The 26762-nt window shown below is 46.1% G+C and overlaps 1 protein-coding gene across 5 annotated transcripts in view; it reads right to left on the bottom strand.

The window, feature by feature from the left end:
• Positions 1-26762, bottom strand: part of PTPN3 (protein tyrosine phosphatase non-receptor type 3) — a 104961-nt gene that overhangs the window by 6502 nt on the left and 71697 nt on the right. For 4 of the 5 annotated variants that reach the window (XM_073876586.1, XM_025888355.2, XM_073876588.1 and 1 more), the window contains 8 exons: positions 25189-25375; positions 24944-25021; positions 23820-23876; positions 22646-22802; positions 20042-20202; positions 8225-8315; positions 7875-7936; positions 5377-5523 (listed from right to left, as the gene is read on the bottom strand). In XM_073876586.1, the coding sequence (XP_073732687.1) occupies positions 5377-5523; positions 7875-7936; positions 8225-8315; positions 20042-20202; positions 22646-22802; positions 23820-23876; positions 24944-25021; positions 25189-25375 (940 nt within the window). Of the gene's footprint in view, positions 1-3236; positions 3484-5376; positions 5524-7874; positions 7937-8224; positions 8316-20041; positions 20203-22645; positions 22803-23819; positions 23877-24943; positions 25022-25188; positions 25376-26762 lie in introns of all 5 variants that reach the window. The other variant, XR_012373522.1, reaches the window with a different exon arrangement.

Raw genomic sequence — 26762 nt, 5'->3', positions numbered from 1 at the left:
GATGCACGTGATTTGTCTAGAACAGCTTTTCTATTCTTATTTTCAAACGGCACAGGGAATATTCGAAATTAAAGTATGCGGACGGAAAGTTGGAGTTAAGAATTTACTTGTCAACCTTACATATGGGTGTGTGGGCTAGTGGCCATTTCCCAATTTCCCTTAGACGTGAAAGGGCTGCTGTCCCCAGAACCCAAGGCAGAGTCGACACCCACTGGTCTACATCTGCCTCATTCTCACAGGGTGCTAGGGAACATCAACAAAATGACGTGACCCCACACTGGCCCGTGAGCGGGACCTGGGCACTCAGAGGGGCCTCCCCTGCACCCTGTCCTTAGAATGTGGGTTCTGCTTGCCTTTCCTGCTCCCAGAGGTTGCTGTGAGGACACAGCCTTAAGACAGTAATGTGGTGCTGGAAACACCTATACCATAGACGTAACCGAGCCCAGGTAGGGCCTCTTTATAAACTTTAAAGATTTGACGGGAAGGTGCGGGGATCCATTTGTCTCGCTGCTACCCAAGACAAGCCTTGTAAGTTCCCTTCGCTTATTAAAACCGTCACCTACCAAGCTGGAGTGGCCCGCCTCTTCCTTCAGTCTCCCCCTGCCCTCTGCATATGGGGGCCGGCTTCAGATCACACCTGGGCAGCTCCCCAGAGGGCTCTCTGCCATAGACTCCCAAGGGTCCTGCCCACAGGACCGCTGATGCGAAGGGTCTCTGAGGTGATCAGCCCATACAAGGCAGAGCCACAAATACCTATTTCCAGAGACTCCCAGTGAATCTGACCAGAACTGGACTCTCTACCCCTTGATCAAATTTAGGTTTTAAGTCTATTTGGATCTCAAAGCACTGAGGGTGTAGTAGAAAGAGCAAGGAGTCTGTGGAAACCCCAAGTTTCAATCCTGGTTAATAAGCTCCACTAACCAACTGTGTGATCCTGGGCAAATTACTAGACTTCGAGTCTCTGTTTCCACATTAATGCTGGCTGTGGGGGGTGAGGATGCTAACAACTTAAACCTACTATCTATTGATCAGGGTATGCCCAGCACTAAATGGTACTTTTTATGGACATTAGCTTGGCCTCAAAAAACCCTATGAGGTAGGTATTATTAGTGTCTCTATTTTGCATTTGAGTAAACTGAGGCTCTGAGTGTGAATCTACTGCAGATTATACATATCAGAAACGGTGCATACATAGATGTAAAAATAATTTTTCACCCAGAGGAAGCAACCCTGATGGAAGGTGCGGGAGAATGTTTTTTCAATAGAAAAGCGATACCTCCATAGGTCTTTTTTCTCTATGAGGAAACCTGTGAACCTGAAGGGAGACTATCACGAAAAACATTTTGGGTGGGAATGAAACAAGGCAGAAATTAAGGCGATGCTGCAGTGGGAGCACCTCACATGCTGGAGGAGACCCCACTCGTGGACGCACCTGCTGGGCACAGCCGTGATCAGGGACTCTGGCCAGCCACACGTCCGCGGGGAGGCCCACTCTACTAAATGCACGGTAGGGGAAAAAGGAAATGGGGCATGCTGAAAACCTCAACTCTCAGAACAAGGAAGGGGCGAAGCTGCTGGCCTGGAGAGAACCCGTGGGTGGTGGTGAGGAGCAGATAAGGGACCTCAGGATAAAGGGCTCGGGTCAGCTGAGAGTTCGTAATGGGAGAGGGAGGAAACATGTAGCCTGGATTTTTAGAAGAATAGGTTTCTAACAACTGATACACAGTGGGAGTTAAGTCCCCAGGGTCCGAGACAGCAAAGGCAATACTGACTCAGGAGAAGGGGCCGGCTGGGATGGGCTCACGGGCTGGGAACCAAAGAAAGCCCCTGGGTCACAGGGAGACCTCAGAGGAGCTCAGGTTCAGAGCAGATGCCAACAAAAGGCGGGGAGGTGGGATGTCCTCAGGACAGAGCAGGAGGGGGAGGACCCGTAAAAGCAGGTGGAAGAAGCAGGGCCTGTGGGATGAAAGAAAGAGCCTTTCTGTCCGGGCTGGAACAAACAGAACCAGGGAAGAGGGGCTGCTCTGCAGGGCGGATCGTCTGGCACCCACCACACCCGCGGCAGCTCGTGAATGACCTCAGAGCTGGGAAGGGCAGAGCCAACTTGACAGGGGAAAGAGAAGCCCAACCCAGGGGAGGACACTGCATCCCGCTGCGCCGAGAGACCCCGTGACACGGGAGAGTGGCACCTCCATGAATACTCTGAGAGGACTTCCAGGCACCCAGAAGTCACAGAACAACAGAGGCAAGCAGAGCACAGGTTTCAAATGGGGAGCCTCGTAGGCTGTGGAAATGAGAAGGTGACAAAGGTGACGTTAGTCACCTACAAAATAGCAGAAATGGTCCAGAGCAGGGCCTGTAGAGTGTGGGAGCTGCTGGTACAATCGGGGGATTCAATAACACAGACCTGCATGCGTGGTGGGAAAGCAAACTTTTTTTTTTCTAAAGATTTATTTATTTAGTTCTAGAGAGAGAGTACGCTCGAGTGGGGGGGGAAGGGCAGTGGGAGAGGGAGAGAGAATCTTAAACAGGCTCCACACTCACTGCAGAGCTTGATGCGGGGCTTCCTGAGATCATGACCTGAGCCTAAACCAAGAGTTGGATACTTAACCGGCTGAGCCACCCAGGTGCCCCAAGCAAATTTCTTCGTATGTGCCAAGGATTGTCTTGAGGGTGGCTTTAACATCACTTCCCTAATACATTAACTCCCTTTTTATGAGAGACGAAGAAAGAGAGTGTGTGTGCACACATTCATATGGGCCAGGCTTTGGGTTCAGAGCCCGCAAGGCAAGGCATGAGTACTTAGTTAGAATTTAATAACACTGTTCTCTCTCTCTCTTTCTCTCTCTTTTTTTTTTTAAGTAGGGTCCACTCCCAGAGTGAAACCCAACACAGGGCTTGAACTCACAACCCTGGGATCAAGACCTGAGCTGAGATCAAGAGTCAGATGTTTAACTGACTGAGCCACCCAGGCGCCCCTGGGGTCTTCGTATTTTTATGCATACCTTCTCCTTATGGCATGTGGTATTTGGCTTCCACTTAAGGTATATCTTTCAAAATAAATGTATTAAAACAAAAAAAAGGTAAGTCAATTTAAAGAAAAAATAATACTATAGTAAAATAAATACAGTCTAGTCCCAGCAATACCTGTTAAGGTGGTCCCCAAAGTGCTACCTCTGCTAGCTGACATTTACGTAATATTTATTGTGTGCCAAGCACCCTTCCGAGAAACCTACCTGTATTAACCCCTAACATTCCCACAAGATAGGCGCTATTATTATTCCATTTTTCCCAGAGGTTTTGTAGTTTTCTTAAGTCACACAGGTAGGAAATGATAGAGCCGGGATCTGAATCTGAGTCTGCCTTCTTGCCCACCACAGCACAGAGCAAGAGGGCTGTGAGTGCTTCAGAAAGAGAGAGGGCAGGACTGTGAGTCAGCCAGGGTTTCCTAAGTTCAAAAACAGGTCCAAGTCTCTTCATTTCCTATTCAAAATGAAATCAGAAAATCACAAAATATAAAACAATAATTTAAAAAAATAGACAAAACTGAGACTTCTGGACAAGATCAGGTGATGCTTTGTGATTTCAGGAAAGCCTTCGACAGTCTCTCAGAGTAACGGGGTAAGACAAGGTGGAGAAATGCAGGGGCTGGGAGGAGAGCTGGGAGAATTACAGTTGCTCCCCAAAGGGTGCCCTCGATGTCTCTGACTCACAGCATTCTAGAAGGAGGTTTCTACTGCCTCTTGAGGAACCTTCACGTTTTTTTAACAGTGACTTACGCAAAGACAAGGGATTCTGATCAAAACTGTCAGTGACAAGAAGCTGAGAGTGACAGCCGACACAAAGAACAACAGAAAGAAAGCCCCAAAAGCCCCAGAGAACACGTGACAGGCCAGATCCGATGGCCGAATCCAACCAGTGATGATGACACACAAAACAACACTAACATACGCTGGACTCTTGCCACATGTGATTCTCTAAGCTTTTTGCATATACCGTCTCCGTCTTTACAAACCGTCCGAGATGGGCACTGTTAGCACCCACACCTCACACACGGGGAAGCTGAGGGCCAGAGAGGTGAAGTGACTTGCTCAGGGGGAATGAGGTTGTGAACCGGGTCGTCTGTCTCCAGAGCCCCAGCAGCATTCTCTATGCAGCTTTCAAGAGTCAAGGGCAGAGTACAAAACGGGGCAACTGGCCCGAGAGCAACACCAAGACAGAGACTGCACACTTTCTGCTGGTCACAGGATCAATGGAAGCCGAGCTTATAACCTTTGACAAAGTCTAAGGTTATTTTCAGATACGTAAAAGGCCAGTGCCTAGAAGAGAGGGGTAACTTCCTCTGAGTCTTCCAGATGGGAGAAGCAGGAGGGGTGGAGGTTCAAAGCCATGTAGATTTCAGCTAGTTGTAAGGAGGAATATACATATATTTTAAATTGGAGCCGAACACCCATAGGATGAGCCCTGGAGGTGTTTTTGCAGAAGTGGGGAGCCCTCTGCCTCGGACAACACACAGAAGTCCTTTGCAATCCACGGGGCTCTGCAGAATTAGTTAGGAATTCTTATTTTGCTGTTGCAGGTGACAGTGTAGACTGTTCTCAAACATACTATTCATTCTAATCTGCATATTCTGATTTTTGGCATGGATCAATTTGGTATTCTGAGCAATGTACCAAGGAGGGAGGCCTGGGAGGAAGCAGCACACGAATCATTCAAAGCAGGTGGCTCAAAGTTAATTTATATCGGATTTTGGATGGGTTTCTGAATAAATGTTTCCTAATGAAGATATCTTGCTGTATGCACAAGTTAAGAGAATGCACAATACAGGTACCCCTTGCACAGTGACTTCTGTTCCATAACCAGTGATCTGCTCCTCTGGAAAATGCATGCCCCGCTAAGCACAGTGTGGTGCCCATCACTCTCCTAATCAAGCCCTTCTTCCTCTTTTTGCATCAGATTTTGCTGCATCACAAGTGAAGGCTGACAGAGGCTGTAATTTCTCCTAGTTTTTATGGCCACTGTGGCACCCACACTGCTCTCCTCAGGATAGCGCTTGTCCTGGGTGGCGGAGGCTACAGTCAACACGGGGGTTCTGGGGCAGGTGAAGTGAGACAAGGGGAACAGCCTTCTGGCTTGTTATAATGGATCTGAGACAGGAGCAGGAAGGGCTGTCTGATCACTCGTTAGCTCGGGGAAAGCCAGGGAGTGGGCAGGAGTGCTGAGCTGCCCCTCACTCAAGGTGTCTATCAGTAGTAGCTCTCTAAAGGAGACTTATGGGTCACATAGGGGCTGGACCAGACATCCAGGTCTGAGATTCATGTTCCACAGGGCAGTGTGTGACATGCCCACGTTTGAATTGGAAATCAAGCCACTTACCCGCCCTCTCTCTGTGAGAGTCGTCAACATGACAATGAGTGATAACTTCTGATCCCAGACGACTTGCCAAAATTGTGCACAGGTGTGTGGCAGGGGACCCTGAGCAGCAATGTACTTGTTCACAAGGTTAGCAGCAGGAATTTCCATCTGGCAAGAGATTGTTCAGGCATTAGTACCTGTCACTGCGACAAGGTAGACTTGTCTACCTTGTCCTACCTTGATCCGGAACTGGATCTTAAACTCTTCTAGTTGGTGCCTGACATCACACCAGAATACCCCCATCAATTTATAGCCAACAAGGAAAATCAAAGAAAAAGCTATTTTAAAAAATCCTTGAAAGATGCCTGATGATGACGTTAGCATTAACTACTTAAGGTAAAGCTGTACGACACGCAGCAGGCGATAATCAGAAACGTGCCTACAAGACGGCAGTAGAGTTTCAGTGACCTTTACTGCTATATCCTAAATATAATCGATATTGGCCATCTGTATTTTCAGCAATACATACCAGTCCTCATACCCAAATCTTTCCCCACACAGGGTTTTCTATCAAAATCCATTGACTTTTCTCTGACGCACAGACCATACAGGCGTATACCCCCACAAATGCTATGCCCTGCTTTCTGCACGGCTGCCAGTGCTCGTGTCCTTGAGTTGACCAATCCTTCCCCCCACCCAGCCTTACTGACATGTAATCAACAAATAAAAATTGCATGTATTTAAGGTGTACAACAGGATGGTGTGATATACGCATATATTGTGAAATGATCACCACAATCAAGTTCATGAACACATCCATCACCTCACCCAGTGACCACTTGAGTTCATTAATGTTAAACATCAAAATGTTTTCAACTGTCCTCAGTGTCCCTCCCCCATCCTGCTCTGCTTGCATTTCTTCCCTCTGAACGGAGTCATTTCTATGAAAAACATTCAGAACCCGTTGAGCTTTGAAGCGACACTAGGATTCACTCATCTTAGATGCAGAAGGCCAAGAGAGGTGCCTAATTCATGATTTGGTTGATGCTGGGGTTAATGGCTTCTTCAGCCCTGGTCTTAGTTCCCTCATATCCTCACGGTCAAGGAGACCGGACTGCATGACCTTGCTGACCCCACCAATTCTGATGCTCTGCTCTCAAGACACCAGGAATGGTGAAGTGAGAGTCAACGAATTCCACAGATGTTTTAGAATAAATGGAATCACTGATAGGGCCCATTTTTATTAGGTAGTTCTTGATATTTTGCTATAACTTGAGAACTTGAGAAATCATCTGTTCATTTAGATCAGGGGTTGGCAAACTGTGGCCTGAGGGCCAAATCTGACAGCCACTTTGCAAGCTAAGAGTGTTTTGGTTTTTTTTTTTTTTTTTGAGATTTCTTTTTTTATAGATTTTATTTATTTATTTGAGAGAGAGAGAGAGTGAGAGAGAGAGCACAAGTAGGGGAAGTTGCAGAGGGAGGGGGAGAAGCAGGTTCCCCGCTGAGCAGGGAGCCCAATGCCAGGCTTGATCCCAGGACCCTGGGATCATGACTTCAGCTGAAGGCAGATGCTCAACTGACTGAGCCACCCAGGTACCCCAAGGTTTTTTAAAAAAGAATTTGTTTGTTTGTTTAGAGAGAGTAAACAGGGGTTGGGAACAGAGGGAGAGGGTGAGAGAATCTCAAGCAGACCCCACTTGGAGTGCGGAGCCAAACTCGGCTCAATCTCATGACCCTGAGCATCATGACCTGACCTGTAATCAAGAGTCAGATGCTTAACTGACTGAGCCATCCAGGTAACCTGCAAGCTAAGAGTGTTTTAAAAAATATTTTTACATGGTTGCATTTTAAATGGTTGTGTAAATACCTAAGTAATATCCTCTATTTTGCCTCAGCTTGCAAAGACCAAAATGTTTATCACCTGGCCCTCTACAGAAAAAGCCTGCTGACCCCTGGTTTAAATGAAGAAAATGAGGTTCAGAGAGGCCAAGTAAGTTGTCCAACATGCATTTGCAGAGTGAAATGAATGCCTTTCTCACAACATGTGACATCTTTTTACCTTTTCTTTTTGGGTTATATGCACAAGTGGTTTTCTTCCCCTTATTTTTAGGTGGGATGTACAGTAATAACATGGGGGGAGGGGACACAAAGTTACAAGCATACCACTGGCAAAAACAAACAAACAAACAACCCAAAACAGCCAAAAAACAAAAAACCCCACAAAAATGTCAGCAGTTGAGGACAGAAGGCATGTGGACGATGGGAGTCAGAGACACGGAGTCTGAGTTTTGGTCTCACCTTCTGTTAGCTTTGTGACTTTTCAAATTATTTAATCTCTCTGAACCTTAGTTTTGTCCTCTGTAAAATGAGACTATTGTGCCTTCCCTCAGGGGCTGCTGAGGTGCTGAAATGAGGGGGCGAACAGGGAAGCACTTCGTCCACCGCAAAGCACCACCCATGCCACGATCATGCTTGGGACAGTGATCAACGTGCTCTTAGTATCCAGATTCTTGACTTACGTTCACATAACTCGCATTAATATAATCTTCATTTCCCTGCAATAAGACCCGGGTGGTGTCGTCTGTGGGGGAGAAAAACAATTTACCGATTATCCCAGGCGTTATTTTTATCATGCCAAGGAAACAAGAGTTCAGTCCCCAACCCCATCTGCAGCTCTCGCCTCATTAGCATAAACACTATTCCCCAACTGTTCTGAGTCTGACATGGCGGCAATAAAGACGGTGGTGTTTACAGACACACTGAAAATCGTTCCAGAATACCAGACAATCTGTTTTAAAAAGGGAAACATTATCTCAGCGTGTTGGGGGAGGGCGGGAAGGGGAGGGAGGCATCCACACCGGATACTCACAAGGCAGCACATCTTTGTATCGGTTTTTGTCCAAATTTTGAGGCAGCTTTGCAAACGTTATGGCCAGACCGGGCTTCTTTCTGTAGAGTTGCTATATAACAAATACAGAAGTGAGGAAAAAAACCCCAAAAATCGACACTGCAAAAAACAGCTATGGAGGGAGTGTGGAAACATACTTTACAATAAAGTCTACCACTCCTGGCACTAGATCTTAACATTTAAAAGTGATTAGGTGCTGTATTTTATTTATTTTTTGAGAGAGAGAGAGCATGTGTGAGTGGGGAGGGGAAGAGGGAGAAGGAGAGAGAATCTCAAGCAGACTCCCCACCCAGTGCAGAGCCCGATGTGGGACTTGATCTCACCACCCTGAGATCTTGACCGGAGCCAAAATCAAGAGTCAGATGTTCAACAAACTGAGCGACCCAGGCACCCCTAGGTGCTATATTTTAAAAGAAAACTCTTCCCGGGGTGCCTGGGTGGCTCCGTTGGTTAAGCGACTGCCTTCGGCTCAGGTCATGATCCTGGAGTCCCGGGATCGAGTCCCGCATCGGGCTCCCTGCTCAGCAGGGAGTCTGCTTCTCCCTCTGACCCTCCACCCTCTCATGTGCTCTCTCTCTCTCTCATTCTCGCTCTCTCAAATAAATAAATAAAATATTAAAAAAAAAAAAAGAAAACTCTTCCTAAGAAGAAATTTTACACTCCCATGAGAAACTGACAACATTCACTTTTTTCTTTCTTTCTTTTTTAACGTGAGGATCTTTGGGGAAAAGGAAGTCATAGGAAGGGGTCTGAGTCACCAGATAATGGATCATGGTAAGTAAAACCTCGTCCTTATGACAGTTATTTGACAAATGCTAGAAGAAGTAGAGAAAGGAAAGGATCCTGACTCAAGGTTACGTGGAAACCATTTATATTAGTCTAGAAACATTTCCCTCCAGTTCAATGGAGAGAATCCTGTTCTTAACTAAAGAACAAGAGCATTTCGTTCATCATTAAGAAGTCTGTTTCCACAGTAAAAAGGGTAAACTTCATTTAAAGGGGTATGTCCCTGTGCACTTAATAACTAGCAAAAAATGCAATTAAAGCCATCTTTGTACATCTGTAAGCACCTACTGGATACATTTGTGTCGTTTCCCCAATACGATTCTGACAACAGCTCTGTGGGAGAGACTAAGAGGACTCTTATTTTACAAGCAAGAAGCAGAGATTAAATATCTTGCTCACAATCACAAACGAGAGGCTGAATTCACATCTGACTCTGTTTTTTTTTTTCTTTTTCTTTGAAACCACACTATGGAGGTATGATTGTCATGTAAGAAGTGGTGTATATTTCATGTATACAACTTGCTGAGTCTGGGGATAAGTACACACCAGTAAAACCACCACCACCACAATGGCCACAGACACATCCGTTCCTTCCCAGTTTCCTCCTGCCCTTGAGTTTTCTTTTTTTCTTTTCCTAAGATTTTATCTATTTATTTGAGAGAGAGCACACGAGTGGGGGGGGGAGGGGCAGAGGAAGAGAGAGAAGCAGACTCCCTGCTGAGTAGGGAGCCCGACTGACTTGGGGCTACATCTCACGACCCTGAGATCATGACCTGAGCTGAAACCAAGAGTTGGGTGCTCGACCAACTGACCACCCAGACACCCCTCACCAGTGTTTTTTTTTTTAATTAACTTTATGAAAGTTTAAAAACAACACAACTTTTCTTCAATATTGAAAGTGTTCTTTTCTTCCCCCAGAAAATCTGGGCAATTCAGACTGGTATAAAGAAAAAAAATTACCAGTAATTTCACAACCCCCAAGATGACCCTTTTCATAGGTTTTCTCTAGTTTTCTATGCATACATGTATACAAATAAACATAAGTACACATGTATACACATCAGACACACACATTTTTATTTTTTATTTATTTAATTAATTTATTTTTTAAAGATTTATTTATTTGACAGAGAAAGACACAGCGAGAGAGGGAACACAAGCAGGGGGAGTGGGAGAGGGAGAAGCAGGCTTCCAGCGGAGCAGGGAGCCCGATGCGGGGCTCGATCCCAGGATCCTGGGATCGTGACCTGAGCCAAAGGCAGACGCTTAACGACTGAGCCACCCAGGCGCCCCAAGAGACACACATTTTTAAAAATAAAAAATGAGATTCAACTCCATATTAGCACTTCCTATACTATGTTCTGTGGAACACGAGTGTTTTGAAGGATGCTAATAGGTATTCCTTAGAAAGTTTCAAGGTCAAAGAAATTTGGAAAATACAAGTCATCTTATGTTCTATGAATCTCCAAGAAGCCCAGCCCTGCAGTACTTCAGCTTAATTTAATTCTGATTAGCTAAGCATTTCTCAAGCTCATTTGGAGGCCATGGAGGATCTCACATCTCATAAGAAGTATTCTGGGAAATACTACTGTAATTTTGAAGCCTGTTTTTTCCTACTTATTACAGTGCCTAGTTTCCCGTGCCATTAAATATTCTAAATATTCTCTACATAAAATGATTTTTACTGGATTAATTTATAGTTTCACATAATTTAACTTTTACTCTACTTTTTGATTAGGCCGTTTTCAAAGTTTTTACTCTTATAAATTTCCAGGAGAATTACACCATCAAAACATATTTTTAGGGACTCTGATATGTATAACTAAGTTGCCCTACCAGGGTGTATGAGAATGGTTAGTCCATCAAATTGTGGCCAACATCATCAGTGTGTTTGCAATTTGAATAAGAAGGCTAAATGGTATTTTCCACCAATATTTTTGCAAACTGTATTTCTTGTTTTGTAAACTGACCTCTGTGAGTCTGTTTCTCTTATTAGTTCTTTTCCGATTAAATAAACAAGCTGCACAGAAATCACCAGGAGAGAATTAGCATTGAGATTTCTGGCAACAATAATTGTATCATATCTTATACATTTACCAGATGTTTAGAATTTGCAATCTCTCCACCAAGCTCAGCTACTGAACTTCATAATTTCAGTTCATAACAATCAAGTAGCCACTGAACAACTTCTTAAATGTCTGCCAGCTTTAATGGACGGAGACCATTCTAGAAATAAATTCATGTTTTATTGGAAGGTTTGATTTGATACTGTACGGAGACTGTCTGAGTCAAATTTCCCCAAATGACCTTTTAGTTCTAACTGACTAACTGCATGGAGGTAAAACCCAATTACGTGAATATAATCAGTAAAGCTAAGCCAAAGGTTCAAAGAGTTTTTTTCCCAAATAAAATCGTAAATGTAATCAACTTGAGATGGTCTAGCAGGAAAGCACAGATCTAGCAAAGGGCTTTAATTATAAGAAGTATATAAATACATCTCAGCAGTAATGATCTACTGATAAGACTGTTAAAGGACTAAAATAAAAAATAAAATAGCAGTGTTTAAACATTTTTAAATGTGCACACCCTGGGCTTTATCTGACAGGAATGCATAAAGATTCGTATCAAAGAAATTTCCCCATAGCAAAGTATTTTTTTATTAGCAGAATACTGGAAACAGCCTGAAAATTTCCCAATAGGGAGAAGTGTTGCCTTAAATTATGGCACAGTGATACCACAAAATTATGTGCAATGAAGAGAATAAGATTAAAGTACAGATTTGGAAGGATATTCATTCATCTATTTTTTTTTTTAAGATTTTATTTATTTATTTGACAGAGAGAGAGAGACAGCGAGAGCAGGAACACAAGCACGGGGAGTGGGAGAGGGAGAAGCAGGCTTCCCGCGGAGCAGGGAGCCCGATGCGGGGCTCGATCCCAGGACTCCAGGACCATGACCCAAGCCGAAGGCAGACGCCCAATGACTGAGCCACCCAGGCACCCCAATCATTCATCTATTTTTAAGTGAAGAATGCAAGTTACAGAATAAAGTGGTGATCTCTTTTATATATAACAGCACATACATATAACATGTGTATAATGTATGTGTGTGTGCACTTTTGTGTATAAAATATATTTGCATGAGCACCAAAACAGGTGTGGAAGGACAGGCGCCAAGTAGTTATTTGTAAATTGTAACAAAGAGCAAGAAGCTAAAGAAGATGGGAGTCAGGAGACAATTCTACTTTGGGCTATTTCTGAATTACCTGAATTATTACAATGCAAATTATTTCTTTTTTTTAAGCTTTTACTTAAATTCTAGTTAGCTAACATATAGTACAATATTGGTTTCAGGTGTAGAATTTAGTGATTCATCAATTACATATAATACCCAGTGCTCATCACAAGTGCCTTCTTCAATGCCCATCACCCATTTACCCCACCCCTTGCCCACCTCCCCTCCAGCCAAATTCTTTCTTTTTTTTTTAAGATTTATTTATTTGAGAGAGAGAGAGAGAGCATGTGAGCGTGAGCGATCAGGGAGAATCCCAAGCAGACTCCCTGCTGAGCATGGAGCCGGACACTGGCTCAATCCTATTACCCTGAGAGCATGACCTGAGCCGAAACCAAGAGTTGGATGCCTAACCGACTGAGCCACCCAGGAGCCTCAGCCAAATCATTTCTTAAATTCAAATGACTGAATGAGAGGGGCGCCTGGGTGGCTCAGTCGTTAAGCGTCTGCCTTCAGCTCAGGTCATGATCCCGGGGTCCTGGGATCGAGTCCCACATGGGGCTCCCTGCTCTGCGGGAAGCCTGCTTCTCCCTCTCCCACTCCCCCTGCTTGTGTTCCCTCTCTCGCTGTGTCTCTCTCTGTCAAATAAATAAAATCATAAAAAAAAAAACAATTGTAAAAAAAAATTTGCAAATGACTGAATGAGAAAAAAAAAACTAGAATAGATCTATACATTCAAAATTCAACAAAAAGCTGGGTGAATAGGAAGATGATTTTGGGGGCCTTCAGAAAGTAGGACAAGCTCGTATCATGTCTGCCTTGCCAAGGTGAACACTGAGCCCTATTTCTGCTGAACTGCTTCAAGTCCTAGTCATCCACTTAGCTTGTGAAGGTGTTAAGAGTTGGTTTTCAACTTCCTTTAATTTATTGACTTTTTCTCCAGACCCTGTGAGCTGCTCAGCAGGCTATGAAAACACTACTCTGAGAAGGGGGGGGTCCAGGGTGGAGAGTGAGGTGTTGGAAACCCAGGTATATCTTTCCAGACGGGTCAGGGATGGAGGGAAAGGAATTAAAGACCATCAGCCAGAATTCAGACAAGCCTCTTTCAAGAACTACTCATTGTAAAAGAACACTTGGCTTGGGTTAATCCCAGGCTAAAGGTGTACGAGGCGAGCAAGAGCTCGCAGTCACAATTCTGCCCTAAAACGAGAGCAACCAGGAGCCTGGCGAGGGAGTCCCAGGGGCAGTGGGTTAGAAGTTGTAACAGTTTTATTAAAAACCATTAATTTTGGGGGCACCTGGGTGTCTCAGTCATTAAGCATCTGCTTTCGGCTCAGGTCATGATCCCAGGGTCCTGGGATCGAGCCCCGCATCGGGGTCCCTGCTCCGCGGGAAGCCTGCTTCGCTTCTCCTTCTCCCACTCTCCCTGCTTGTGTTCCCTCTCTCGCTGTGTCTCTCTGTTAAATAAATAAATAAAATCTTAAAAAAAAAACCTATTAATTTTTAAATCCTAAAGTGCTTTGTTCTCATCTTATTAGAGTGTAGTCCTAGGAAGCTGTGAAACTAAGGGTAAATTATAAAAAGATCAGCTGAGAATGGGCTGTTATGGAACAACCATATTTAAATTAGCGCCAATATCACTGGCTCTGGCTTCCAAAGACAGAAAGCTGAACAGTGGAAGCTAGACCTCTCCAACGCAGGACCGCTGGCGTGGGTAACATGATGTGGTTTTCCAGTCTAAACATTTCTTCTTCGAAAAAGTCCTCTAATGTTAGAGAGAGGGCATCAGGAGAGGACTCTGATCTCCTCAGACTACTGGCCCAAGCCAAGGTGTGAAATCTGGTCACCATCCTCAGACGAAGGCTCCTGACACCCCCCCAGGCTCTGACCAGTGGAGGCGGGCAAGGCCTCGCACAGGGGAATCGAACATCCCATCAACTCTACGACCAGAGAAAGGGAGAATTCTCGAAGGCTGAGAACCCAAGGTGGGGGGAAAGCGGTAGAGAGAAAAAGGGAAAAGACAGGGAGGAAAAAGAAAAAGGAGGAGGAGTTGAAGGGGCAATGCGCAAGGAGAGATCAAACAGTAGAAAGACTCCCTTTCACTCCCTCAGCAATGACTAGGATCTACTGCAGGCAATGATTTTTTTTTTTTAAACAGCTGCTTACGTCCTACTTCCTGTATCAAGCACCCAACGGTGATCTTCATGAAGGCAGGCATCTTGTTTGCTTTTGTTCATCACCATAAGCCCTAGGCCAGCACTGTACCTGGCCCACAGAACGCGTTTAATCAAAACGTGTAGAGTGAAGGAATAGAGGGGTCTGTAGCTTTGAACAGAGGGTGCAGACCACTGAGTAAAGCATGACAAGTGGAGTCATGGAACCATACAATTAAGCTAAGGGTAACTCCTTTTTCATGAAGACCTTGAGAGGCTGTTTCCCTAGTAGTACTTTGTAGACATAATTCACTACTCAGGGGCAGTTTGTCTACACTGGGAACTCCCCCTTTCCCTTGTCTCTGTCCCAGCCAGAGGGCAAGGGACACTGCCTGGAAGCACCCCTGGAGCCTCCCCCTACATTCCCATAAAGGTGTGCTGAAACAAACTAACACTATTGCTGGTAATTTGGGGACCTTCATAAGTGCTACTTGAAGCAGATCCCACTGCTGGGATCAAGTATTCCTTCGAGTCCCTTTCACAGGTAAATACATGATAATGAGTTGGGGTGGCACCCTCTTTAAAATGGGCTTCTGGAATCTGAAATGTAAAGCCCTCACACTTGCTCCCAGTATTCTGCACATTACAGAACGTTTTCCTTAAAGGAAAAAAAAATCTGGAAAAATTCTTAAATGGGTTTTTTTTTTTAAGGTATGCACTCTAATCTCGAAGGTATAATTGCCTTCACTAATTTCTACGTGTGTCACTTCAAACCTCTCATTAAGCCTTCAGCTATCTTAGTCCTTCCAGATCAACTTTTATAGTCATCCCAGGAGCCAGTGAGTCACTTGTTTTGACACTAATGGATGTTTCCTATAAGGGTGATATAGGAGGGACTTCAGGGGAAAATCGGTCAAAAGAGAGAAAAAGACGGGCTTCTGGTTTTGTAAAGGAGGAAGATGCTGAAGGGGGATGTGTGAGGGTTTCTGAGCTGGACGTGGTCTCTGGCGGAGCCCTGTAGCCCCGGCTCATATCTGTGCAGAGAGGGAGGAGGAGAGAGGTTCATTTCCTATCAACCTCACTCTAAAAGTCTCCGCAGAAGTCTTCACTGGACAAGGAGGCAGAGAAGTTGCAAGCCATCCGGTCACTGGATGGAGACAGGCACAAAGGTCCTTTGCCAGGAAAGCTGGTTCTCAAAGGACACACCTTCCCTTGCTTAAATAGAAAGGTCAACTCAGGGAAAGTATGAAATGCGCCACAGGTTTCCTTCAGGAAGGAATGAACCTGGGGCAGACTTAATGAGTTCCTTAACAAAAGAGCATCCTGGAGATGTTAAGACTTGGAGCCATGCAAACCCCAAATCTTCTCCTTGACGTGCGACAGAGTGACGCCCAACCTTGGCTGAACCAGGTAGAGTATTCAGGCAGTTTGATGCCAAACAGCTCACACTGGGTAGCTCATGCGGTATAGCTCCGGGAGGGAAGGGCTCAGATTGGAGGCTGGGTGAGGAGCTGGGGGGCACCCGGCAATGGTGAGTTCTGACACTGACTAGACCTTCACACAGATTCTAATCCTACCTCTATCTGACCAGCTATTTAACATGAGGCAAGTTCCCAACCCCCAGCCTCATTTTCTCCATCTACAAAGGCACCATCCTAAAGTTGTGAGAATCAACAGAGACAACATATGGGAAACATACTTAGCAGATTCCAAAGTGCTACAGAAATGCTAATAATTATTAAGCATGGTTTTATTACAGCTGGGACCAAATGCTTTCTGGAACACATTAGTAATTGTTTACCAAAAGCCATGGGAGGGACGGGGAATTCCCCTAATGCAAAAACGCTTTAAAACAAGCTTTGCTGAAAACCAGCTAGCCATCACAGGGGGGATTCTATCCATGGCCCAGCTACCCCAGGGCAGGCCCTTGGCATTGTGGAGTGGGTGGCATGGGCACCTGCTAGGGACCAGCCCCCTCTTTCTGCTCTTGTCCAGAGCACAGCCCCCATCAGATACACAGCCATCTGCTAATGCCACCGGGGGAGGCGGGGGGAGCAGGTGGAAAATCAGAACAGCCAAGATTCTGGAGTCAGACAGCCCAGGGTTCCAAACCCAGCAGACATGACCACTTCTTGTATGGAGATTGAGCCTTTTTTTTTTTTTTTTTTTTATAAATAATTATAGTTGTTACTCTTTATGGCATTCTTACCATGTGCTAAATAACACACTGAGTATCTCATCTAAGCCTTACAACCGACCCATGACATACCCAATTTATAGATGGGCAAGTAGAGGGTACAGAGAGGTGAAACGGACATGCTGCCTGAGGTCACATAGGAAGCAAGTGACAGAGTCAGGATTTAGAGTCTGGCTCTGTGTGGTGAGACTGCTTCTCAGATTTTTTCTAGCTCTGATGCTGTACTATTCTAATAACAACTCCCCCACATAAACAGCACTTTGTTGTTTCCAAAAGAGAACAAGCTCCTGAGTTAGCCTGTCTGGTTCTAGTCGGGCAGAACCATTTACTGTGCAACAAGCTCTCTGAGACTCTGCTCCTCCATCTATACAGTGGGGATAGCAGTTCTGGGAGGTTATGCCCATAAAACACTTGGCACATACTAAGTGCTCAATTCAGGGTTTCCCTTTGTCGTAGTTTCCAGTTTGATCTGGCTTCCTTGAGCATTGCTCCCCTCTAGCAGCTGGGGAAGGCGTCTTCCGGCTTCTGTAAGAGGGGTCGTTACATTACGTTCCACGCTCTAGGGCTCCTTGGGGGGCCTTGTGGGGAGACTGAGGCGGCAGGGCTCCATGTACCCCACCAGCTCCGGCACAGAGCGGCTCTGGTGTTAACTCTGCTGCAAGCGATAGTAGGCAAAAAGAGAGTTTTCCTACTCGATCCCTAGGAAACATATAGACTAAATGAAATGTGCACATACTAAAATTTAACCCTAACCTAACATTTCTATGTTCTCCATTCCTTATGCTGCGGTCCGACTCTAAGCTCTAAAGACGAGACTTCGCACAGGCAGCGGTGGTACAATCCCCACTCTGCAGTCCCCTGGATCAGCCTGGGCATCAGAACCTCCTGCCCATCTTGTGAGGAGGACCAACAGCCAGGACCTATCCCAGCGTGGCTCATCCAGCAGCTGGGGGCTGGGCCCCGTTTCACAGGCTCCTCAGGTGATAGCCATACAGGTGGTCCGTGGGTCACCCTTTGAGAGATGCTACTCAAAACCACAGGGGATGGTGGGGACTCCTCTCTCAGGTATTTTTAAACTTCTCAATGAAGTTCAGTGAACAGTGTTCGAGGAAAATCTTATGTGGGATTCCCACATGTGAAACCAAAGTGGAGCCAGCTGAGTGGAGGGGGTTTTCTGGAGCACTGTTTAAGACCACAGTCAAGCTTTTTCCCTCTTTGAGAGCCCACAGTGCCTCCCTGTGGACAATCCAATCAAGGACGGTGTGCGATGGAAGGACTCCCAGCACCTGGAGCCTCTCCCAGGACTCCTGGCATTGCTCAACCCAGGTAGGCGTGCTTCCCTGCGCTACCTGACACCTGAGGAGCTTAGCCTGCATTCAGGCTGTGACCTTGCTGGAATGACCTTCCATCCACACTTAATCCCATCCATCTCCTTAATACATCTTACCTCAGACGACCTGGAACCCCCTCACCTCCATTTCCTATGGAACATACATCTACTACGTAAGGAAATCTTGCCCTACCTTGGTCTTTTTTTTTTTTTTTTTTTTTAAAGATTTTATTTCTTTATTTGATAGAGAGAGAGAGTGAGCACAAGTAGGCAGAGCGGCAGGCAGAAGGAGAGGGAGAAGCAGACTCCTTGCTGAGCAGGGAGCCCGATGCGGGGCCCGATGTGGGGCTTGATCCCAGGACCCTGGGATCACGACCTGAGCCGCAGGCAGATGCTTAACTGACTGAGCCACCCAGGCGCCCCCCCTACCTTGGTCTTTAGCTGTTTCTGGGACTTAGGCTACATCCTCCAAATATACCAATAGTAGACTGTTAGCTGCTTGGGGCCGGAAATCCTCTCTTTCCCTCAGCATGTTCCTCACGCAGTGTTTGGCACATGGTAAATACCCAGTACACACTCGCTGAACAGGCATCTCCACAGTGCCTCCCCACCTTTCCCATGCCCTCCAACGCCAAACATCTATTCGTATTCTGCAACCGGCTTTCACCTTCTCCTTGTTTCAGTTACTTGGGAGAGTGTTTAAAAACGTTGAGCTTTACAGTGTTTAAAATGTATATTTCAATTTTGAACTTTTTTGCAATGCAAGGCCAGAGAACATAACCTCTACATTTTCTTCCTTCAAAATCTTAAGTCAACATAGCCTCCTGCAGGACACCGGGAAAAAAGGGCTATTTCTCTTTGCAGATACTCTGTATATGTCCATCAATTCTGCCAATTAATTCTATTATTCCTCCCCTCTTACCCTGATTTTATTTCCACAAGATATGAAGTTATTTTTCAGGATGGGGTTAGTTATCTTCACCTTTTACTTACGGGTTTTTATACTTTCTACTATTGTTCAGATACACATTGCTCTAATAACATATATTATTTACATTCTATTCCTTATGCCATTATAAACCTTTTTTTCACTTAAGATTCTTTGCTTTATAGTGTTTCCTGTTTGATATGCACATCACTCATGCTTTTCTGAATCAGTATGTGACCACGTGCATTTGACCAACTTCTTAGTTTTGTTTCTGTGACTTTTCCCTTTCTATAGCTTTCCAATAAAAAACGGCACTGCTGACTTATGCTTTTGAATCAGATCTGGACTCTTTCCTAATTTATGAATCCAGACTGTGTATGCCGTCATTAATCATGATCTATTTTAACTGTCTATGTTAGGCTTCTTTGTGCTCTTCTGTTACCTTCTATTGTATGAACTACACTTCTACCTTTAAAAAATTTGGAAGATAAACACACTGTGTTTATCTGTTCACTCTGTTCACTCTGTTAGTGATCAGTACAGTGGACTTAAAGACCAAATCTCCTTTGTTCCCGCTTTGTTCTGCAAGGGCCCTGTGTGTGCCTCTGTCACAGTCTCAGTTCTGTGATTAGAGGCCCCTCCTGGGGAAGGAAGACAAGGTCTGACTCTGGATTCTACTCCTGGTCACACGGCTCTGGGGGACCTGGGCAGGCCAGCCGCTCTGCCCTCATGGGATGACGCAACCTGCTCTAAACTACAGAGCATGTCTGGTGGGGTCAGGGACAGGCTCCTCCACCATCCTCTGGGGCTCACCCACACTGTTTCTCCAGCACCTTCTACTGCTGAGCGTTTTGAGCTTTTGTGTTGGCAGCTAAATATGCTCAGAGTCCCTCCTCCTCGATTTCTGACATGTTTCTCCATGACTACCGAGCATTACTAGATAAGAGGGTGAGGCAGAGTTCAGCACCAGGCTGTGGCCCCATCCCCAGCCTTCCAGGCCTGCTCTGCTGCCCTAGGCTCTGAGCCCCCACTGTGTTCCCACGATGAGCACGGGCTGCCTGGTGACTTGGGTCATGCAGCAGCAACTGAGCAGCCCACTGAGGCTGCTGTGGCCTCCCCATGGGCGCAGGACTTGGCCCTCGAGGTCTCTTACCTCGAACTGGATCAGTATTGTCCCGCTTTCAAGGCCCTTCTTTAGCTGTTCCATGGATCCCTCCAAGGTGTCCCCACCCTCCGGACAAATGGGGAAAATGGCCTCTGGGAAAAGCTGGTTCAGTTCATCTTCAGATTTGATGTCAGCAAATGAGTGCACAGCTGTAGTGAACAAGAAAGAGTGTGTCTGGCAGGGGTAGGAACATTCTGGTAGATCTGTTTCCTCAAAAAAAAAAAAAAATGTATATATACACACACACTTATGGCACCTGAATGCAGACGGTTTAAAACAGCTTATTAAACGATTAAGCTTATGGTAATCACTTTCACCAAAGACACTACTTCTTGAATGATTCAGTAAGTGCTAATTATAAAAAATGACATACTAATCTTTCTGGTTAGTTTTAAATGATGGTGTTTTGTACTCAGAGCCTTTTGACAAAGGTGGGAGAAAGGGAAAGAATGTCTTTAAAGAAACCTTACTTCCTCCACCTTTGTTCTCTCTGACCTGGTTATTCTTCCACCCAACTGTCTCCCCTCCTCTGTTTCTTTCTCAGGTCCCTTTCATTTGCTTCCTTAAAACAAGTATTTTTCATGGGCACTTTATGACCGCTTTATCCCACAGAGCCCAGTCAGCCTCTCCCTCAAGGCCATCTTTAGGTGGGAGGTTCCCAAGTAAATGTATCAAGTCCTAACACCTCCTCTGGGTTCAGTCCTACCTCGTCCGTACAGATTCTCCCTTCCCATCAGACTCCTCTGGGTAAAGGCAAACCTGGGATCTCCCCCATCCCTGCCCTATACTAACTTCCTCCCCAGTCTCACGTGCCTCTTTCTGTCCACTGCCACTTTCTTCTCCGATCTCCCAAACTGGAAACTTTGGCATCATCTCTCAATTTTCCCTTTTCACCTAGGAAGGGAAGTCACTCTTACTCAAAAGCCTTCAATGGCTCCCTACTGCCTTCAAGACGACAAGAAAGAAGAAGGAAAATAACCACGCATTTTCCCACATAGCTGAACCGAATGTTGAAGTAGCTGCCATTGTCCCCATTTTACAGTTGAGGAAATGGACCATCAGGGTGAAGAAGTTGTCTAAAGTGTCCAAAGTGACCCAGACTATCAGGGGGTGGGGGGGCACAGACAGGAGTCCAGTCTACATATCTCTGATCCAAAAGACCACATTCTTTCCACAGACCCTGGAAGCACACTGCTTCTGTTGTTTTGTAAGGATATGATTTCTGTTATGTCTGCTACTCCCTATGCTGTTTACTTATTTTTCATTCAGTCAATTCATTTTTACTTAAATGTTTATTTAAAAAACAAACTCCTTATCATTAGTTCTAGACAGCCTGTGGCCCTGCCCTTTTAGCTCTAATAGTTTACAAGCAACTATTTTTTCCCTCTCAGACCAGCGCCAGGCCCTGCCACGGGCTGGTGGAGGACTCTCCTCCCCCCGCCTGGCCTGAGGACTCTAGTCCGCACCCCCCCCACCAGGATGGTCCGCGTGCCCCGGGGTGCATCCTGTGAGGAGGCCTACTCCCCATCACTGGATTCGTTTCCCATCATTAGCCAGTCTGTGACTTGGTTTCCTCATCCCTTCCCTCGTACTGACCTAAGTACTGATCTAAGAGGGTTACATAAAGCCATAGGCACAGCACAGGACCCTTTGCCTGGTGCTGCTCGACATCAGCAACTATGGCCCCTAAACACTGAACACCGGCCTGGCTGGGCGTGGCGTCGGTGGTTGGCGGGGCGGGGGGGGGGGTCGGTAGGGATCTGGAGAGATGGGGCAAGGCCTCACACTCGCAGCCAGCTCTGGGCTCAGAGATGTACGGGTACAGAGGGAAAGCAGGCGCGGGGGTCTGGGGACTGGGCATACAGACACCTGTGCAGCCAGAACACAGGTTGCGCAGCCGGGCCTCAAATCACACACTTCATCTCCCTTCAGTATTTTAAACCTGGGCAGAAGGATTCAAGGACTTGGCTTGTTTTACAACCACCACCACAACAACACAAGTCATGGTATTTAAAAGAAGCCATCCTTCAAACGCCTGCCTGGTATCAGGAAGCATTCTAGGTGCCTTCCAAGTCTAAGCATCAGTCCGTCTTCACAAGAACCCCGTGACGGAGTGGTTACTGTACCCTTACCCTACATCAGAGGGAACTGAAGCACGAACTGGGCAAGAAACTTGCTCGAGGTCCCTCAGCCCAGTAGTGGTGGAGGTAGGATCACCCCGGATGCTCTGCTCTACTGACTTCAACAGAACCCGACCCTTCATGAAGGGGCTGAAAACACAAATGTCTGCAGGGCCAGGCAGCTGAGAGAGGGGCATGATGCAGGGGGAGCCATCCTGGGAGGGATCAGGGCTCATGTCCCGTGTAAAGGGGGTGGGTGAGTGCTGCCTACCTCCAGAGGGCTGGCCACCAGGGGCTGGGCCCTGCGTGGGCAGATCTTCACATTTTGCAAGTGAGAAGTTCCACATCTTGGTTGTGAAGCGCAAGTTCTTGATTGTCCAATGTTGGCTACAGGCTCAACATTTTCAAAACCATGGAACGGGCGAGATAGGGCCCCACCTCGCTAAGGCTCCTCCCCTGCGGCGGCTGTTACCTTTTCTCCTGATCACCAGGGCCAGCTCCCGCGTGTGGGACTCCCGGCTGGCTTTGATGAACATCACCACTTGGTCATGAGTGTGTTCTGAGATATCCCGGCCATTGATTAACACAATTTGATCCCCTTCATTCAGCTTAGGAATGCAGGTGTCTGCCTGGGTAGAGAGGAGAAGCGAGTTTCTTCGGTTACCATAACACAATCCTCAAGGGCAGGACATGGATGCTCTTGGAGTCCAGACACTTGAGACCATGTTTGAGTTCTCTTCTCCCTCGGGTGTGACCGTGCCATTATTTTTCTATCTGCTGCTATGCTGACATGGTTGTGGGTTGTGGGATTGTAAATGGTCATGATGTGAGTCATGCAGCATTTCAGAATAAAGCTACGAAACTTACTGAAGCCATTCCTCTGTGATAGCCAATCTTCACTTATTACTGTAATGTAGTAACTGTGAGGCTTCTGAGCTTTTGTTTTCTCGATGTGCTGTTAGAAAATGATTTGTCAGCCAAACGTGTTTGTCTATCTTGCAACAGAGAAAGCCTCTGTCAGCATAAGACCAACGGCAGAAACCAGCATGGAGAGAAGCAATGCACTGAACAGTGTAGGAACAGAAGCCTCTTAATTTGAAGAGGCCATAAGCAGTAAGAAAAAGTAAACTACATGCTTGAGGACTACTTACAAGTAAAACTCCCAACCTGGTTCCTTCTTAGGAGACATAGTGACTCTTTGCTGCTTACTGCTCTAGAAAAGCAAACCCTCTCCTGAGGAGGCTAGACAGAGGGCAGAGGGCAGGGTGCTGGTGGTGGGATGGTGGGTTTATGCGCACAGAGTGAGCAGAGAAACATACTCTGTGCCTCAGTTTCCTTTTCTTGAAAGTACTTCTAAATTTTAATGTGCACATGAATCACCCAGAAATCTTGTTAAAAGTGCAAATTCTGGTCTAGGAGGTCAGGTGGGGCTTGAGATTCCACATTTCTAATGAGTTCTCAGGTGATGCTGGTGCTACATGGACCAGCAAAATTCTGGAAAAAACATGGATTCCATTCTCTCTTTCCATTTATACGCATGCATTGACACACGCTTTTTGTTGCTGGTAAAGAAACAGCACACAGAAATAGAAATGTTAGATTTAACAGAAAACAAACGTAGGAGAGAACGAAATGTGTTCACTTACAGGTGACTCTGGGTTTATCCTTGATACCACAAGAGGCATCTTTTGATCCACTCCTCCCTATAAACATGTTAAATTGAAAAACAAAACACTTGAATAGCTCATAGCAACAAAGACACACAGATATCGCTGACACAGGGAGGGCTCGAACTTCACTTTAACCTATTCTAATCCCAAGGGTTGGCATCTTTTTGGGATTACAAGGTTCCTGACTCTGTAGGGTCTAGTGGGATAACCAGAGGACTGCTCAGAGGCCTCTCACTGCCATCCCCACATTCCATGAACTAAAGACGTGCTCGGAGGGTCAAGCTTCTTTTTAAAAATGCAAACATCCCCAGAGGACTCCACAAGCACAGCCTAGAAGTGTTGCTGGAAAGGGAGTTTTCCGCATCAGAGAGAGAAGCTGTAGAAAAAGTCACATGCTGTGAGGGCAGGTCCTCAGGGGGGTGCTGGGGTATAGGAAGGGGAGTCTGAGGTGGCAGCTGTGGGAGTGGGCAGCGGAGACCACCTGCCCTCATTCTGCTCTAGAGCAGGGGTTAGGCAACTTTGTAAAGTGCCTGAGGGTAAATATTTTAGGTATCGGAGAGGGGGCTCTGTTCCAATTGCTCAACTCTGCCACCACAGTGTGAAGGTAGCCGATAACTACTTGTAAAATGAATGGGTGTGGCCACGTTCCAATAAAACTTTATTTGCAGAAACAGATGGGATGTGACTTGTGGGCCAAAGCCGGCAGAAGTGGGTGACGACCCTGGAACTTGCGCTGCTATTCTCTCTCATCGGCTTTAGTGATGCTGATGGGTTCCCTCAAAAACCCTTCTTCTGGAGGTGGAGCTACTTGGTCAACTGTGTGTCACCTCTCTGAGCCTTAGTACACATTTATGAAACGGGTTTAAAAATACCAACTTCACCGATTATAAGCACTCAATGAGGTGACATAAAGAAGTGCACAGTGAGCACCAAGCACAGAGTAGGCCCTTGGCGTGAGGCAGCTCTATGGCCACATTAAAAACTCCCCAATTCTGAGGGCTGAGTCAGTTTCCTCATGTAGACTTAGGCATGCAGCACACTCCTAACGGAAATTTAAAAGCCATCTAAAGATGGCTTCCTTATAAAGACACACAACATACCTTCAGATTAAATCCAAATTTTCCATCTTCATCTGGCGTGATGCGGATCAAAACTAAATAGCCATCACCATTATCATTCTGGAAAATGTTGCAAAAATGATTATGTTACTTCTCTCTCCTGTGGGTGGTGAGGAGATATTTTCTCTTGGTCCTAATTACTTAAATTGCCCATGAGGTGCCTGGGCACAGGGAAGCCTGGGTGGTCGCCTGCCCCCTCCACTGCCACAGGACCCAAGTTCACCCACCTTGTCACAGTAGTACTGGCTGGAGTCCTCGGTGGAGCCCCCTTTGGTCACCCTGTGGAAATCCTCTAAGAACTGCTGATCGACGCCATCTGGTGAGCAGGAGCCTGGAGCATTTGAAGATGGAGACACAGAACTGGATGACTTCTGGGTCAGGCAGCTTTGTGCTGGATTGTTCTCGGATATACTCCTTCATTATGGGGAAGGAGGAGATATCTTAATAACTGGATCAACATTTTAGCAGAGCAAGCATTATTGACTGTCAGGGCCTGGCATCCCAGGGCTGTCATGAATCCCTGCAACCTTAGGAGAGCTCTACAGGTCAATCCCAGGGCTCTGGTACACCCGGGGTCCACGGGCCGCCCTTGCCCTTGTCTGGCCTGAATATCATCAGCTTTAATTTTGGGGAAAAAGGCAGGAGGGCAGGGAGGATCCAGGAGCTGCTGAAAACTCAGCTCCCTTCCCAGCTGCTCTGAAGGTGACAGGGAAATGTGCCCAGCTACTCTGGTGGCTTAATTACTGAAGCTCACTCAGATGCATGCCTCCATCCCTTCTAAAAGCTTTTCCCTCCCATCTCATTCCTGCTCTTAGCTCTGTGTCATTAGGACTCTTGGCTACCCACCCCCCCCCAAATGGGACTAATGTTCCACATCCAAGACAATTTATATTAATCCTAGTTTGCATTATTTCCCTGTGATCTCCATTAATTGCCTAAAATGAGATTATACTTTTTTCACCTCTAATATATACCCTCCCGCGGCCATTCACATTTAAATGAAGATCAGGAAGTTCCTTGGTTATATCAGTCACATCTCAAAAATGCTCAGGAGCCACACAAGGCTTATGGCTCCTGTTTTGGATGGCATGGTTACAGACCATTTTTTTTTAAGATTTTATTTATTTATTATTATTATTAAAGATTTTATTTATTTATTTGAGAGAGAGAGCACAGAGGGAGAAGCAGATTCCCTGCTGGGCAGAGAGCTGATGTGGGGCTTGATCCCAGGACCCTGAGATCATGACCTGAGCAGAAGGCAGACGCTTAACCAACTGAGCCACCCAGGTGCCCCCAGAACATTTCCATCAGCACAGGAAGTTCTACTAGACAGTGCTGTCTTAGAGAATTACAGACGATGAGAACTGAACAGACCTCTGAAGTCCTCTGGTCCAACTCCCACTTCACAGGTGAAGAAACTATGGTCCAGAGAGGCTGAGTGACTTGCCCAAGGGCGATCAGCTTTCCCCTCACTTAACATACAGAATCTGATGGACCTGGGTCCTGGAGCATCTCTTTCTTCTCTGGGCCACACCAAGTCTGTTCCTAAGACCCCCTCCGCCCCACCACAGAGGGCCACAGGGATTAACCATCTCAGCGGTCACACTCGACTTCTCTGCATCACACACACCCACATTATCTCCCCTCCAGAGTCACAGGCCTAGCAAAAGATGCCTTAAAATGCCTACAGAATATAGGGTTTTCCTTACCTTCTACAGACTCTGCCACATTCTAACCTCAAACGGACTTAAGAGATGACAGAGGAGAGTAGACAAGGCATTCAGTGACACATAACAGACAA

This window comes from Callorhinus ursinus, unplaced genomic scaffold, assembly GCF_003265705.2.
Source record: "Callorhinus ursinus isolate GAN/ISIS: 27379988/994484 unplaced genomic scaffold, GSC_fseal_2.0 scaffold24, whole genome shotgun sequence".
NCBI lineage: Eukaryota > Metazoa > Chordata > Mammalia > Carnivora > Otariidae > Callorhinus > Callorhinus ursinus.
The sequence above is the reverse complement of the archived record's forward strand: the minus strand, read 5'-3'. Positions and strand labels throughout refer to the sequence as shown.